This window comes from Neohortaea acidophila (genome assembly GCF_010093505.1).
Source record: "Neohortaea acidophila strain CBS 113389 unplaced genomic scaffold BDY17scaffold_6, whole genome shotgun sequence".
Taxonomy (NCBI): domain Eukaryota; kingdom Fungi; phylum Ascomycota; class Dothideomycetes; order Mycosphaerellales; family Teratosphaeriaceae; genus Neohortaea; species Neohortaea acidophila.
In genome coordinates this window covers 908,395-924,437 of record NW_022985515.1, presented here as the reverse complement: position 1 = coordinate 924,437, position 16,043 = coordinate 908,395, and the positions used below count along the sequence as shown (strand labels likewise).

The following is a 16,043-nucleotide window of genomic DNA, read 5'->3' as shown; positions in this document are numbered from 1 at the left end:
ATCTGCCGGACAATACATCACCCCCCACCTCCCCCGCATCATACCTCCCCATGGGCGTGGCGAAACCCGGGGTTAACTACACCGCACGTCCAACCGAGCTCCCTAGTTCTCTTATTCCAGATTCAGTCTACTCTTCATCCGCAGTCATCATCTACTTCTCCCTTTCCATCAAAGCTAAGTTCTGGACACGAGCAATCGACATGGCGCAAACCAACGGCGTCAACGGCGCACATGAAGCCGCTAAGCCTGACTACGATGTGATTGTCGTCGGCGCTGGCTTCTCCGGCATTCGAATCATCTACGAGCTGAGGAGATTGGGTCTCTCCTACAAAGTCATCGAAGCGGGCACGGGTGTCGGTGGGACATGGTATTGGAATCGTTACCCCGGCGCGCGAACCGACTCCGAGAGCTGGATCTACATCCTCAACTTCTCCAAGGAGATCAACCAGGAATGGACGTGGAAGGAGCGCTTCCCGCGCCAACCAGAGGTGCTGGAATACCTCAACTTCGTCGCCGATAAATTCGACATGAAGAAGGACATCCAGTTCAACACTCGCGTCACATCGGCGCATTGGGATGATGCGAAGACCCTTTGGAACTTTGAGACCGATGCTGGAGAGAAGCTCAACAGCAGATGGTTCATCTCAGCGACGGGTATTCTGAGTGTCGGTCGCGAACTCCCCTTCCCGGGCGTCGAGAACTTCAAGGGCGAGTACTACAAATCGTTTGCCTGGCCCAAGAAAGAAGTAGATTTCAGGGGCAAGCGAGTCGGCGTTATTGGGACAGGAGCGACGGCGGTGCAGCTGATTCCAATGATCTCACAAGAAGCCAAATCTTTGACCGTCTTCCAACGCACGGCGAACCATGTCCTGCCCGCGCGTAACCATCCCCTCACCGCCGAGCAGCAGAGAGACATCAAGGCGCGCTACGACGAAGTGTGGCAGGGTGCGAGGAGCGAGATCTTCGGCATGTCTTTTATCGACTCCCAATTGAAGATGATGGAGATCGAAGACGAGCGCAAGATTCGCCGGGTATTGGAAAATGGGTGGGAAATAGGCGGATTCAGGTACATCTTCGAGACGTTCGCAGACCTACTTACTAGCCAAAAGGCGAACGACATCGCCTCGGATTTTGTCCGCGAGAAAATTCGCTCGATTGTGGCAGACGAAGACACCGCCGAACTGCTGTGTCCCACCCACGCATTGATGGCGAAGAGACCTCCGCTCGGCCATCACTATTACGAACAGTTCAACAAGCCTCACGTCACCTTGGTCGATGTGATGAAGAACCCCGTCAAGGAGATCACCGAAAAGGGAATTCGGCTCACCGAAAAGGACCAACGAGCTGACAGTGATGAGTTTGAATTTGATATCATCATATTCGCTTGTGGATTCGACGTGAGTGGAGAATCGAAGAAGAAATGAAGGAATCCTGGGCTGACCTCGCTTCAAAACAGGCCGCCACCAGTGCCTTGGCAAATATGGACGTTCGCGGCCTGAACAATCGATCTCTCGGAGAAGAGTGGAAGACCCAGCTCGAGACGTACCTTGGGATCTCCATGGAAGGTTATCCCAACCTCCTCATGTTGTCCGCGCCACAATCGCCATTCGCAAATTTGCCCATCGTCCTCGATAATACGGCGACGTGGATCTACACCGCGCTGAAGTTTGCGCAAGACCATGGACACACGAGAATGGAGCCGACGAAAGAGGCCGTCGACAAGTGGTGTAAAATGCTTACCGATGTGTATGAAGGTACTGTCTTGCCTGAAGCGGCAACGAAGGTGAGTGAATCTGATTTGATACGTCTGCTTGAAGGGACACTCTCTGACCTAAAATTCTCAGGCCGGATCATGGTACAGTAAGACACCCCCATTCACCAAATCACCCTTGAGATGCACCTACTGACCGCAGACTCCAGTCGGAGCCAACGTTCCCGGAAAGCGAGTCGCTCCCCTATTCTGGTTTGGCGGCGTGGTGAGTTACTTTGAAATTTGTGACAATGAGATCAAGAATGAATTCCCCTCGATGATTATGGCTTGAGTATGTATGAGATGACAGCGGGATGGATGACGGAGTTTGCGATTCAGATATGGGCTTTACATCGATACGAATACCACGCAATCACAGTCGCTGAGATCAAGGGTCATTTCTCCGAGCTGTGCTCGCCAGCGATGGTGGACGCATCAGCTCCTCGAGCTCAAGCATTTTGGAATTGTTCGTCGAGAAGTCGACGTCAGTAGACCTCACCGTCTTATGATCGACATCCCCGTCGACCCATCCAGCATGGTACTCAAGCCCAGTGTTTGCCCTCCATTGATCCACCAGCCCCTTTGCCTTCAACGGGAGGAGCACTCTGGACGGAGCCTTGAACCACTTTGGCTGAATGACAAAGGCAAGCATGATGCGTGGGTTTGCCGTCCGATTGGGAATTCCAGCATGCCATAGCCGGATGTCTCGAATGATCAAGCTGCCCTTTTTGCTGCACGGATTGGTCGGAGGGCTATGCTGCCGCCTTTGCTCCACTAGCTCAGGCTTGATATGCAGGACGCGCTCGCCATCGTACACTACATGTTGATCCGCGCAGCTGTCATGGTGGCTTCCCAACCATACCTCCGTGCTCCCGTTCTGAATGCTCAAATCGCACAAAGGTATGTTGATCAAGTAGGCGAATGGGAACGCCGGATGTGGCTTCTCAATGTCGGAATGGACTGGTTGACGTCCGTTTGCTTTCAAAGCAGTGTTGCCATTGGCGTAGTGGCAGACTATCTCTGGTCCGAGAATGGCTTTTAAGATCGAGCACGCCACGGGGTTGGCCCAGACGTCTTGAAACATCAGCTCCGGATTCAATGGTGGGGCTTGATCCTGGGATGGTCTCAATGGTCAGCGATTAGTATCTTGTCTTGATGGGATAGATTGCTGACCATGTTCCGAGTCTGCCTCCCAAAGTTGAAGTGATGATTTGGATTTTTGGCAATCTCAAAGGCTTCGGGCGCAAGGACGTCGTTCAATGCGTCGAGATGGCTCGTCTCAATCGCATTTTCGAGGATGAGGATGCCATCGCGATGGAGATACGTGAGGGCTTCAGCAATGAGTTCGGGGGACGCTATACCCGCCGCCCTCGCCGTGTCTGAGACATGCACAGTATGCACTTCTTGATCGTAGAGCGTATCAGAATGCGTCCTCTTGGGCATTATGGGACCGCAAGAACGCGTCTAACAAATACGAAATCCACCTTGCATCGAGCCTTCCGTGATCAATCGTCATCAAGGGTAGGTGTGGTGGGATCACCTCATAGCCGATATCGGTGCTTGCTTGTCTATTCGTCCGCGCATCAGGTACTTCCTCAAACCATTAGTAACCAACACATAATCAAGATGGTCAATTCAAAGGACAAACTCGCTGGCAAAAAAGTCATTGTGGTCGGGGGAACATCAGGGTAAGCGCATGCTGCCTTGTGGACCGCAGTGAGAGCTGACACTTGGTCAAGCATCGGAAAAGGTGCAGCCCTTGCTCTCCTGGAACATGGAGCACACGTCACGATCGTGTCGTCTTCTCAAGACAACATCGACCGGGTGTTGAAGGAAGTCAATCATCCGAACTTCCAAGGCAAGGCGAGTGCTCATCTGCGGTCGAAGGGCCCTTGGTATCGACAACGAGACTGATTGGACGAAGGTTGGCAATGTTCGTGACGAGGCATCCTACACCGATGCGATCAAATCTCTCGCCCCGGTGGATCATTTCGTCTACTCTGGCGTAGACAAGATCATCCGTGGTGCCATTGCAGAGGCCGATCTCGAGGAAGCGAAACATTACTTTGGCGTCAAGTTTTGGGGATCCGCCTTGACGGGCAAGAGTAGGCAATCTCCTTGCATACGTTCTGACTTTAGCTGAGATTCGACGCAGTCGTTTCGAAATTCGACATTATCAAGCCTGGCGGTTCTTTGACATTGACCTCCGGGACTGGAGCGATGAAGCCTGGGACGACCGCTTCGATCGGAGGCAGCTTGAATGCCGGATTGTTCACGATGACTCAAGGCCTCGCGAACGAGTTGAGGGAGAAGAAGATCCGAGTCAATTGTAAGTCGAGACCAGCGGGGCTTCGATCGTAGAAGACTGATCATTGTAGGCGTCGTTCCGGGTGTTGTCATTACTGAGCTCTGGGATAAAATGGGAAGATCGAAAGACGAGCAGAAAGAGCTTTTCGAGAAGACGGCCAAAGATCTGCCTGTCGGGTTCGTGGCCACTCCAGAAGATGTAAGTGCAGTCGGCCCGCAAAACCCAATTACCACTCCCAAGTAACGATGAATTAGATCGCGGAGGCCTACTTGTACTGCGTAAGTGGAGGGCATCATCTTCGCCCGAACAACAACTGACATCCACTTCAGCTGAGAGCAGATTATGCAAACGGCACTCTGATCACGATCGATGGAGGTGAGTTGTAGACCCCCATGCTTTGAATATCCGGCACTGACTTGGTTTGGAGGCGGTATTTTGTGATTGTGGGCATCTCAAGCACCTCTACACGCGCGAATCTCATTGAAGTTTGCTTTGATCGGCAAATGGTATCTTGATTATTGCTGCCTATGGGCTGCTGAGAACCCGCAAAGTGATAGGTAGGATGAGCACGCTTCAATCGTCAAAGACCATCTTCTTGCCTTGCGCCTCCACAATACCGCCGCTCGATGCCTGCGTGGTCGCTGTGGCGCGTGCATTCATCTTTTCGTGCCGCTTCCGACGATCTTCTCTACGTTCTTCACTGTCCGGCTTCCCACGCCCAGTCTGGGGTCGAAGACTCTTTTGCTGGCCGTTGGAAGCGCTGTGAGGCCTCGCGCGAGGCTGGGCGCTATCACCATCAACCGGGACGATAGCGTCTCCGTCAGTCGCAAAGCCGTCGTCATTCTTCTGTGCCCTGGCCTCTTTGCCAAAGCGCTTCTTGTACCTAGTCTGTGCGTCCTCTGCAAATTCGCAACGCAATTGACGACCATTGAGGCGATTGATGAACCATTTCTGTGGCTTTCGTTTGCGTCGCTTAGTCGTCTTCTTGCTTTCGTCGGCACTGTCGTCTTCGTCTTCCTCCTCGTCTGCATCGCCCTCAATACCCTTGAAGATGAAGCCCTTAACGGCAGCCTGCGCCGCCTCGATAGTCGCAAAGCGCAACCAGCCGAAGCCCTTGCACTTCCCACTATCCTCAAACGTTGCCAGAAAGATGTCCTCGATCTCTCCGGCTTGAGTGAAATGCTCACTCAGCTCTTCCCGCGTGACATCGAAGCCTAGATTTCCTACGAAGACCCTCTTCGTCGGTTCCAGACCCTTTGCATTTCCGGGAGCATCGCCTTCCTTCTGCGCGTCCGTCTTTGCGGGGCGGCCTTCGAATGACTTTGCATTCTTGATCAAGACTCTCCTTCCGTTCAAGAGCTTTTCACTGAGCTCCAACGCTTTGTCGAGGACGACTTTGGTTGCAAAGTCCACATATGCAAAGCCCTTGTTTTGCGCTTTTGCCGCGGCACCCTTCTCTTTGCCCTGCGGAGCAGAAGTGGGCATATGCAGTCTGGTTATTTCCGTACCTTCGATGCCTCCTTCGTCTAAAAATTCCCGGAGGCGCTCCTTGGTGACAGTAAATGGAAGGTTTCCGATCCAGATGCCGTACTCGCTTCGCTTGTCGGACGCTTGCGCATTGGTGGAGGAGGATTGCGTTGTGGCCGGGGTGGCAGCTGGTGCCACTCGGTCCTCAGAAGCATCCTCGTCTGGCGCTGTCGGTTCGGTTGTGGTCGAAGGTTGGGGTTGTGGTTGAAGCTTTGCCTTCTTCTCTTTGCGCTTCGCCTTCTTTGATGCAGGCTCGGGGAGATTGAGATCGATTTCGAGCTCTTCATCGACGACGGCCCGCTTTCGCTTTGGGGTCGTAGAGTCCACCATACTCTCTTCTTCCGTTCCAGACATCGTGTGGTGCTGTGAACGAGTGGGAAAGGAGCGGCTTTGCATCTGAAATTTATTGGATGAAGTTCGAGAGCCGAATTTGGCGAGGGGTGGGAGTACGGAAGGCGACAACGCGCAGCGCGTGCTAAATCCTCCTTCCGCAAGTCATCTTTCTGGACCCGTCCTTCATCAAGATGTCCATTCAATCATTGCACTCATCCCACCATGACACGCTGACCCACAATCTGGCCCCCAATACGCTCTACCTGCTGTCCATCTGACCTCACATCTCGCCGTCGCAAATCCGGGTAGCCAGAGGACGCCTCCAACACAATGTCGGACTCAGAAAGCGCGCCGGCTGCAACCCATCCTCCGGTTGGGGGTAAGACCCTACAATCAATCGAGAGACCGCGGTACAAGTCATGGCGCAAAAAGTATCGCAAGATCCGACACAAGTTCGACATGGTGCTGGAAGAGAACAAGCAGCTCTTCAGAGAGGAGTACAAATTGTTCGGCACGGCCAAGAGGCTACGGGAGGAATTGGAGTATGTCAGAGCCCTATCGCCTGCACCTTTACCCACACCTATGCTGACGCTTTCCCAGTGGCCTCCTCGACCTCTGCCTCGATCTCAACCAGAACCCACACCTTCCTCCCGACCTCCGCTTTGACATCTCCCACGATCTTCACCCCCCCGACCACAGCCTAGTTGCGGCTGATATCACCCCTGAAGAGGCCGACAAGTTGATTTCCGAATACGAGTCAGCGGTGAGGAGTGCGCAGATCCCCATTCTAGATCTTCACGTCGTCCGGCAACAAGTGAATGAGCGTCTCGCCACGCAGGGCGCGGAAGCGCTTCACTCCCTGGAGAGCAGCGTGTCACATCCCGTCGCCGGCGATTTTCCGGACGACATCAAAGGCAATTATCCCCACAACTTCCTCGACCCGGACCAGGAAAGCGATTATCTCAAGACTCTGGACGCCAAGCTCGCCGACAGCCTCGCGCAGGCCGACTCGGAGCAAGACGAGAAAGACAAGCATTGGGCGGGCTGGACGGCGCGCGAGTTTGAACGGCATATGGAACTTCACAATCCTCAAAGCCAGCACAGCTGGCTGAAGGAGCACGCCGCGGAGCACGCCAAGGGAGGACTTGACGAGGACTACTTCTATCCGCCGATCAACGAGCTTCCTGCCAAGCCGGCGTCGGCGAAGAAGCGAGCAGAGAAGGGCAAGACGCTGGCCAAGCAAGTCGGGGATCGAGCGGTGGAGAGGATGACGAGGGAGGGATGGAGTCCGAGCGCTGCGAGTGGTATGGACGAGGACGAGCTGGGGCGGGATGAGGGGCTTGGGGGAAAGAAGAAAGGGAGAGGAGATGCCGACGGGACGTTCAGGCTCAAAGGAGGCAAGGGCGGGAGTACCAAAGGGAAGAGGAAGAGGAGTGGAGAGGAGGGTGGCCGGGACGGCACACCCAGTGGGGGAGGGAAGAAGGCGAAGGTGGAAGTAGAGTGAGCCTTTCAGGCAAAGTGCTCTCAGTGGAAGATCTGAGCAGTTTGGAGAGCTGCCTAGTCGCAGAGTCTTCTGTAGCCTTTCGAGTATGATCCGAGCTGTATGTGTATCATGCCTCGCACACGCGCTTATGCCACCGGCGTGCCGTGATTGGTGATCGGTGCCTGCCATTTCGGGACGGACGGCTCGCGCTGGCCCGTGCAGGAGAGGCGGACGGCACAGAGCGGCGATGTCATTTGCTGCTCCACCAAATCACTGCTCCCTTTCACCACTTCCGCGCCGAAATGAAGGGACGACCGCGGGGGCTTTCACACGATACGTCATCCTGGCAATATGAGTGGAAGGCCGCATCCACCGTCAAAATCGTAGGTCATGCCGCTTCTTCTTGTCCAATCCTGTTCCCTTCTCGCATCATCGACATATCTCGCGAGCACACTTTTCACCATGCGCGGACTATCGTCGTTTATCCTGGCCGCGCTGTCGAGTGTGGGGGTGAGAGGAGCCGTTGCGAGCAGCTGCGTCCTCAACCATGTCTCGACATCGCCGCCGACTGGTTCCGCTGAAGTCGCATTGCAGAGCTACAGCTATTGCGGAGGCACTCTCAATGTCACCGCGTACGTCAATAATTTGAGCTACAACAAAATTGTGACGTTGTACTTTACCAATCGACAAAACGAGAGCACACCATTGTCCGCTCTGTCTCTCGGCTACGAATCCTCCGTACCCAACAGCAAATTCGAGTATTGGATCGCGGCTGCTCCGATCTGGACCGACGGGATTACACAACTACTCAACATCACCTACCAGGACACAGACGACGGCCAGACGTACCATCAGCTTCTTGATCTCCATGTCAAGGCTACTGGGGCTCCTCCGCCCACTCTCCCTTCCCCTCCCGCGCCCTATGCTACCCCGAGCGGTTTCGGGAACGACGTTACGCAGTACCTGGCCGTGGAGAGCGGGTCTGAAGCCGAAATTGCACAGACTGGACTCTTCCGCAATGTCAACCCAGCCGTCAAGGGCGCTGTAAATGGCACGGTCGTTGCGGCTCGAAGCGGTCCATTTTATTCGCAAACCGAACCAGACTACGCCTATAACTGGGTCCGCGATGCAAGTCTGACCATGGACGTGGTGCAAAACCTGTACTCGGCAGCCACCAGCAAAACCGCGAAAGCTGCGTACGAGCAGGTCTTGTTCGAGTACGCCGTAGCCAGAGCTACCGAGCAAACGGACCCCAATCTAAAGACAGGACTTGGAGAGCCCAAGTTCTACCTTAATAACACAATTTTCAGCGGGCCCTGGGGAAGGCCCCAGAACGATGGTCCTGCTACGTCGGCCATCACGTTGATGGAATTTGCCAACGACTACTTGGCCAGCGGTGGGAATGTGCAAACGGTCAAGGAGAAGATCTACAACTCGTCTGCCTACCCTCACGTTGCTCCCGTCCAGAAGGACCTTCTCTTCGTTGCCAGGAATTGGTCCTGGCCATCGTATGATCTCTGGGAGGAGGTCCAAGGCGACCAATTTTACACTAGGATGGTCCAGCGACGAGCACTCGTGAACGGTGCTTCGTTTGCCCAGAAAATGGGCGATTCGGCAACATCCTCGACGTTGGCGGCAGCTGAGAAAGCACTGACAGCTACCATGTCTCAATTCTGGGATCCCAATCGCGAGATCATCCTTTACGCCTACAGCCCCGTCATGGACAATAAGACGAGCTACCTCGACACCGCGGTCATTCTCGGGATCATCCATGGCTACGCTGGGGACAACGTTTTCTCCTACACGAATCCTCAGGTGCTGTCCACGGCCGTGAGAATCTCCACAAGCTTCATTGACGTATATCCTCTCGCGAACAAGACTCGCTCCATCTCCGCGGGTCCTCTTGGCATCCCCGTGGGGCGATACCCGGAGGATGTCTACAACGGGACAGGCACGCAGGTGAACGGCGGGAACCCATGGTATCTCTGCACGGCGGCGTTCTCACAATTCATGTACGCCGCATCCTCCGAATACGCCGCGGCCAAGACCATTTCGGTGACGAATGTTTCCCTACCATTCTTCACCTACTTCGCGCCCGAGGCGAAGTTGCAGGTTGGGAAATCTTATTCTTCCACCAGTAGCCAGTTCAAGCAGGTCATCCAGAGTCTGGACGGCTGGGGCGACGCTTTCATGCGGACCATCAAGTACTACACGCCGGCGGGTGGAAATCTGCATGAGGAATTCAACCGCAATACGGGTGCACCGCAAGGGGCTTCGGCGTTGACATGGTCCTTCGCTTCTGTGCTTACCGCCGCTTTTGCCAGAGCGGAGCTGAGAGGGAACGGGTCGTATATCGAGAGTCTTGCGAATCTGGGCTTCAAGGCCAATTCCTAGAGTCAGCTTTTCGTAGCGTAGACGCTTAGAGAACATCTATACAGCGTGTCGGTCAAATGCCGCATCTCTTTTGTTTGGAATCAGCCAACGTCGCCGTAGTGTCTCTCATAACGTGCTCATCGTGGAGTAGAAGCTGGAGAGGTGGCACAAGGCCAGCGAAGACGGCCGCAGGTCCGGCGCTTTATTAATCGTAGATTATAAAGACGTTTAATGTGCAGTTACACTATAGGTGTGTACAAGTTTTATGGAAGACTCTATGTCACAACTTGCTGTCTCGAGGCATAGGGGGTGTCTCGGCGGCTAGAATATCACACAACCACCTCTCCGCCTCTTTCCGAAGAGGAGACGAGAACTCATGCCTTGCCTTGGCGTCGACAATATCCTCCAACTCGGTACCTTGATCGTTGAACCAACCGCCGTTCTTGTCCACGGCTTTCTTGAGCCACGTGAGAAAGGGCTCCGACTGCTTGTACGGAACCAGCCCATCACTAGCCCCGGCCAACGAGATGATCTTCTTGCCGGCCAGTCGCTGGGTCATGATGGGTCGTAATCTGGCCTGCTCCGCTGGAGATGGCGTGTGTAGGTGATCGTCGCCGGTTACCATGTCGAGCTCGCCGAGCAAGATTCCGGCGGGGTCAAAGCGCTCTATGGCATCCACCAAGGATGGAGGAAAGTCTTTGGAGCCCACAAAGTGTCGCCCGGGAGGGTCGGTGCCCACCGCCGACTGTACTCGACTTCGTATCGCCCGATCGGTCATGAGTCGAACGTAGTCCGGACATCCCACCACGACCATTCCGGCGGTGATGCGTGGTTCGTTCAATAGTAGCACCCACGTCGCATGGCCGCCGAGACTAACGCCGCCGCAGATGTGCTGGCTGATCTTGAAGGGCAGGTAGTTGGGAAGGTGGGTGATGAGGTGGGAAACGTCCAGGGCGGTGCCGGTGTACGTGTTGAACATGTCGGGGCCGTGACTGGGGTTTCCCTGCTTCCAGCTGACATTTGCGAGGTTGTCCAGCATTCTGGACCCATGGTTGCGATGATCGATGCACACGCAGATCAGGCTTTTCTGTCCGGGCTTGCGTTTGGAGTTCCAGGCGTGGAGGAAGGCGCCGGCGACCAGGCCCATGCTGTCTTGAGTGTCGCCGCGGCCATGGAGAAGCCAGCAGCACGCCACCTCGCCGGGCTGGTTGGGCAGTTCTTCCAGGCCGTATACAGTTACCAGCAGCCCGGAAATGTTCAGACGTCTCCATGAGACGGGCTTGACGTCTTTGAAGGCCGGATGGGTCATTGGCACGGGCGAGTCAAATGGGGAGAGAGTGGAGTGAAGTTTGAGAGCGTGCTTCCACGTGAACGTACTGCCGCCGGCCATGATTCGGGCGGTGTCAATATCTATTGCACGAAAGGATCATGCGTTTGCTAGGGTAGACGAGTATGGAAGAATTGAAGAATGCGCATGGGAGGAAGTGAAATGGTGGAGGGATGTAGCGATGCACGACTGCCTTAGGTTCTGAATGACTTCCGAGGAAACGCCTCGGCAAGTTTCACAGGCCTCTTCATGAGCTACCTGGGATTCTGGGAAGAGGGTGGTTGTGGTGGTGGAGATGGAGATGGAATACGATCGTCGCCATCCCTTTCCAACACCGGATCTATCTAAACTGTGGTTGTTGACTGCATGGCAGATTGCAGAAATCAACGAGATCCACGGAATGGGGTGGACAGAGGAATGGCGGGCTGCAGGCCGGAAATGCGCGTGAGAGCGTGTTCATTAGGTAAGCTCCTCGCGGGCGTCACTTGAATGGAACGCGTCTTCCCGCGCGTCGAGCTGCCGTGCATTTGCTGAAAACACCGCGACTTCTTCCCGCCCGTTGAACCACCGCTCTTCTTACTCTACATCGCTATTGCACTGTCTGTTCTTGCATTCCCTTCAGTTACGTCTCTCATATATGTGCATGGTTCCTCCTCCATCACGCTGGATGTAACGACATCTACTGCAATCAGCATGTCCACAGCGTCCTCTTCCCCCGCCAGCAATCGCGATGGCGCCTCAACTGTCGAAATGTTGACTCCACGGACCAAGGTCGCGCGAATGCTCGCAGACATCGACGACGAGATCGATAATGCCCCCAGCCCTTCTCCGTCTAAAGACGCGCAGGTTGGACGGCCTCTCACAAATCCCGACCTCGATGTCCACCAACTTCCAGCCTCCTGTGAAGCGTCTTCCATGCCCACGCAGCACTCTGCATCCGACTCGGAGGAAGATGATGAAGAAGAGATCCGAAAACCACAAGGTCGCGCCGCGAGACGCATGCTTCACACCAAGAGCAACACGTCTTCAGCGCTGGATGTTTCACCTCGTCAAAAAAACCCTAGCCTTCAACAGCCCGCCGCCGGCTCCGATTCCGATGATGATGACCTCTACTCAGCTACCCCTATGAAAATATCCAGCCGCGCCCGGTCCGACTCACCATCCCCACGCGGAACTGAAAGCGGCAACGGTCTGTTCGTGAGCCCCGCCAAGTCCATCGGTGCGCAGAGCGAGGATGACCTGCCTACCAACCCGTTTGGAGGCAAAGAGAAGCTGGCAGAACTGGTGGCACAGAAGCGAGCCGAACGTTTGGAGCGAGAAGCCGAGGAGAAAGCACGAAAGAAGGCTGCCGCCCACGCCGGACCCTCCTCAGACCTGCCAGACGAGATGTTTGAAGATGCCCAGGATCCTGTCGATCCAAACATCGAGCAGATCATGTCGGACGCCACTCGTCCATCCCGAAAGGCTAGCAAGAAGGCTCTCCTGGAGATGGAGCGCGAGACGCAACGATTGACACGCCAGCAAGCTCTGGCACATCAGATGAAGGTCAAGAAGAAGTTCACCACCACCGATCTCTTCGCTAAGTTCAACTTTCGCCAGTCACCTGCCCTGCCGCCGACCGTGATCGCCGAAAAGGAAGCTGGAACCTCTTCGGCGCCCAGTAGTGATGACATCGAAGAGAGGGAACCGGCCAGCACACCCCCCTCGAGCCCGCCCACCCCCTTGGATAGGCAAAAGAGTCTAGTGGATCACGGAGCTCTGAACAAACTCGTACCCACGCAGCAGCATACTGTTGCGGCTTTCCTCGAGACTGACGCCGACGATGAAGATCTGCCAGACATCGCGGAGGTGCTCAAATCATCACAAATACCCACGGCCCGGCGTACGTCCCCGGCGAAGGAAGCTGTGCAGGAGAACAGGGGGCTCAAACTGGCGCGGCTGGGCAAGAAGGCTATGCGACAGGATGACAGCAGCGATGATGATCTCGATATTGTCCCCAATCTGCCAGCACATCTTCAAGTGTTTGAGAAAGCAACCGGCTCAAAAGGCGCGAAACGATCTGCCGACTCGAAAGCGATCCAGCATCTGAAGCATCTTGCTCACTTGCACGTAAATGATGTGCCGGCGCGTAAAAAATCCTCACGTCCATCTGTCGCCCCACAGACATTGGACCTTCAGCTTCGTAAGAAGGCCAAGGAGCAAGCACGCCAAGCGCAGCTGGAGCGCATCGAGGAGCTCAGAGCCAAGGGTATCGAAATTCAATCCGTGGAGGAACGAGAGAGGGAAGCAGAAGCTTTCGAGGACCTGCTTGAGAAGGCTCGGCAAGATGCCCTCAAATTGAGGCAGGCGGAGAAGGCTGTAAAGAAGGGCGCCGACGGTGGGGATGCGATGGTGGCGAGTGAAGACGAAGACGAGGACGAAGATGAGGACTACTCCGACAGCGGCAGTGACATGGAGCAGGATGGGAACGATCTTGTGGATGCTGCTGCCGAAGAGGCAAGCGAAGAGGAAGAGGAAGATGAGGATGAGGATGAGGATGGAGACGACGAGGCAGAGGACGAGGATGTGGAAGTGGACGAGGCACCTGAGATCGCTGACGTGGACAGTAACGAGCAAGACGATGTGGCTCTCGATCCAGTTCTGGACGGCACAGACGATACTAGAACAGAGCTCGCCACTCCCGCAGCACCGTCTCGGAAAGCTCGAGTCTCTCGAGTCATCAGGGATGAAGACGACGAGGATCTCGTATCATCCGAGCACGAGGATGCGCCATCCACAGCCAAAGCGGACGACCCCTTCGCAGCTTTCAACTTTGGCGCCGCAGGTAATACCGATGCATTCTTAAGCCCGACGCAAGCGTTCAATGCGACGATGCAGACACCTACGCAGACGACGCAAGAGGACTCGTATGATATCTTGCGACGGATCGCACCCCCTTCTGTTGCTGCACCACCAGACTTCCTCCTCGACTTGGACACGCAAATGGATGACGAGCCGCAGACGGTCCCCACAGATGAAAGCCAAGTTCCTGAAAGCCAGCGTGTTGACTTGCAATGGGAAACTCAGCCCCCTGAAACTCCTGCACCGGCGCATCTGAAGCGCGGCAACTCTGCTCTCACTGAAACGCCCGGCTGGGAACCATCACCAGATCCGGGATTACCGTCTCCGTGGGATCTACAGCTCAGAGGAGAGTGGACTGCTAGTGCCGGTGTGGAGCACGAGACCCAGTCAACCGTTCGCCTGCGCGTCAGCGAGTCCCCCGCCCCTTCCCAGGCTCCCGATCGACGTGGTCGTCTTATTCGCAGGCGAGTGGCAGAGTCAGACGAAAGTGATGAAGATGTCGTCCCCGCAGCATCTATCCGCGCAGAGAAGAAGGATGCATTCCGTGAGATGCGGCGGCGTCAAAAGGAGGCCTTGACCACCGCCGAACGCGCGGAAGCGGACAAGGAGATGCGCGCGATGATGGACGAGCAGGCAGAAGAGTCCGAGGATGAGTACGCAGGTCTGGGTGGCGATGACTTTGTGGCTCCCGAAACCGAGGAGGACAAGGAGATGATTGACTCGTCTCACATCGAAGTCGATGAGCGAGCGATTGCCGCGCACTTTGCAGAGCGACAGCGAATTAGCGATGAAGCCGAAATCAGCAAGCTGTACAAGGAGGTGACAACGGGTGGGTTCAGGAAGAGAATGGGAGCCAACGCATTCGATTTGGAGGAAGACGAGGATGAGATGGCGGCGAGAAGGAGGCAGATGAGACAGCAGGAGGAGGCGAGAAAGAGGAAGGCGCTATTGAAAGACGTCAATGTCGCCTCTCTGGCTGAAGGCAGGCAGAGCAAGGGCAAGAATGCGTTCCTCAGAGCGATCGCCGACGATGATGGGGAAGACGATCTGGTCAAACTCTCGAGCGATGAAGACGAATCCGCGTCAGCTACCCAGAATACCAGTCAAGCGTCGCAATCGCGACCGACGAGCCCGCTGAGGGAGACCAGCGGGAACAAACGTCGTCTGCCGCCGGCGGGAGACGACGTCGATAGGGAAGGGCGACCAACGAAGCAGCGACGGACTCGAGATTCGGCACTCAGAAGACCAACGAGCTTGCTGCAGGTCCAAGAGTCCGTCAGCTTTCTGCTCGAGGAGCCCAACGCGGCCTTCATGTCCGGTGCTTCCGCAACGGAGCTCCTTTCGGACTCTGAAGGTGAGGAACCAGCGGACAGGGCATCGGACACCGAGGACGACACCGATCTTGTTGCAGCGGAAGCAGCGCGCAGCAACGATGGCGGCTTTGCTCCGAACCCTGCTAGCTTCGAGGCGAAGATCGTTAATCCTGCACCCATGCCGGCGGTCCATCGTCGTACAGCACCGAAAACTGGCATTGTGGACCGTCTATCGTTGAAGCGAATGGTTAGTAACCCCGAGAGCGCCCATGGCCGAACAGCCTGGGCAGCAGGACCGACGACGGGCGGATTCAAAGTGCCATCGCTACTGCGCCGCGCGACCACCAATGTGGCTACTGGAGCCAACGAACGTGGAGTCAGCGTCCCGTCGTTATCGCGGGAGAGCAGCGGGGTGAAGATGGGAGGGACGAAGAAGTCTTCGCTCGCGTATCAGGCGCGAGCGGAGGAGAGGCGGGCGATTGTTGAAGCGAGCGCGAAGAGGCGGGAGGAGAATACGGCGAGGATCGCGCAGCTGAGACGGAATAGCAGCGCTCTGAGTCGTGGACTTACTGGCAGATTTGAGTAAAGGGAACCGAAGCAGTAGAAGTACCGAGTGGCCGCAGAATCTTCACGTTCATCTGGATCTGCCTCTCCAACTGACTCGATAATTGGCTTTCCGCTGCTTCTTCTCCTTTCACTCGATTGCTATTTCTCTTGGGACTTGGGAGCCGATGGAATTTTCTTCGTCTCCTTCGTTGTCTCCTTCGTCGCATCCCTCTTCGCCTCGC

The 16,043-nt window shown here is 55.6% G+C and overlaps 8 protein-coding genes across 8 annotated transcripts; 5 read left to right on the top strand and 3 right to left on the bottom strand.

Annotated features, from left to right (window-relative positions):
• Positions 1–37: 37 nt before the first annotated feature.
• On the top strand, positions 38–2,100 carry BDY17DRAFT_298910 (putative cyclohexanone monooxygenase). Its single transcript, XM_033733819.1, has 4 exons — positions 38–1,397; positions 1,457–1,783; positions 1,845–1,860; positions 1,921–2,100. Exons 1-4 carry the CDS (start codon positions 51–53, stop codon positions 2,040–2,042), a joined length of 1,812 nt encoding a protein of 603 aa, XP_033589224.1. The 5' UTR covers positions 38–50; the 3' UTR covers positions 2,043–2,100.
• On the bottom strand, positions 2,101–3,352 carry BDY17DRAFT_281718 (uncharacterized protein). The gene is made up of 2 exons (XM_033732060.1): positions 2,924–3,352; positions 2,101–2,864 (listed from the first exon to the last, which is right to left on the bottom strand). Exons 1-2 carry the CDS (start codon positions 3,191–3,193, stop codon positions 2,139–2,141), a joined length of 996 nt encoding a protein of 331 aa, XP_033589223.1. The 5' UTR covers positions 3,194–3,352; the 3' UTR covers positions 2,101–2,138.
• Positions 3,353–3,376: 24 nt separating this feature from the next.
• On the top strand, positions 3,377–4,499 carry BDY17DRAFT_324920 (uncharacterized protein; the record flags this gene model as incomplete). Its single annotated transcript, XM_033737281.1, has 8 exons — positions 3,377–3,438; positions 3,490–3,576; positions 3,638–3,855; positions 3,906–4,079; positions 4,129–4,256; positions 4,313–4,336; positions 4,388–4,433; positions 4,486–4,499. The coding sequence occupies 8 exons, from the start codon at positions 3,377–3,379 to the stop codon at positions 4,497–4,499; spliced, it is 753 nt and encodes a 250-aa protein (XP_033589222.1).
• Positions 4,478–6,030, bottom strand: BDY17DRAFT_163698 (uncharacterized protein). The gene has a single exon (XM_033729746.1). The coding sequence runs from the start codon at positions 5,979–5,981 to the stop codon at positions 4,632–4,634; it is 1,350 nt and encodes a 449-aa protein (XP_033589221.1). The 5' UTR covers positions 5,982–6,030; the 3' UTR covers positions 4,478–4,631.
• Positions 6,031–6,084: 54 nt separating this feature from the next.
• Positions 6,085–7,618, top strand: BDY17DRAFT_163603 (IEC3 subunit of the Ino80 complex, chromatin re-modelling-domain-containing protein). The gene is made up of 2 exons (XM_033729745.1): positions 6,085–6,460; positions 6,519–7,618. The coding sequence occupies exons 1-2, from the start codon at positions 6,249–6,251 to the stop codon at positions 7,420–7,422; spliced, it is 1,116 nt and encodes a 371-aa protein (XP_033589220.1). The 5' UTR covers positions 6,085–6,248; the 3' UTR covers positions 7,423–7,618.
• Positions 7,619–7,681: 63 nt separating this feature from the next.
• On the top strand, positions 7,682–9,867 carry BDY17DRAFT_298895 (glucoamylase precursor). The gene has a single exon (XM_033733818.1). The coding sequence runs from the start codon at positions 7,792–7,794 to the stop codon at positions 9,793–9,795; it is 2,004 nt and encodes a 667-aa protein (XP_033589219.1). The 5' UTR covers positions 7,682–7,791; the 3' UTR covers positions 9,796–9,867.
• Positions 9,868–9,949: 82 nt separating this feature from the next.
• Positions 9,950–11,281, bottom strand: BDY17DRAFT_298894 (Alpha/Beta hydrolase protein). The gene has a single exon (XM_033733817.1). It carries the CDS (start codon positions 11,162–11,164, stop codon positions 10,055–10,057), a length of 1,110 nt encoding a protein of 369 aa, XP_033589218.1. The 5' UTR covers positions 11,165–11,281; the 3' UTR covers positions 9,950–10,054.
• Positions 11,282–11,639: 358 nt separating this feature from the next.
• BDY17DRAFT_163585 (uncharacterized protein) lies at positions 11,640–15,975 on the top strand. Its single transcript, XM_033729744.1, has one exon. It carries the CDS (start codon positions 11,795–11,797, stop codon positions 15,839–15,841), a length of 4,047 nt encoding a protein of 1,348 aa, XP_033589217.1. The 5' UTR covers positions 11,640–11,794; the 3' UTR covers positions 15,842–15,975.
• Positions 15,976–16,043: the final 68 nt, after the last annotated feature.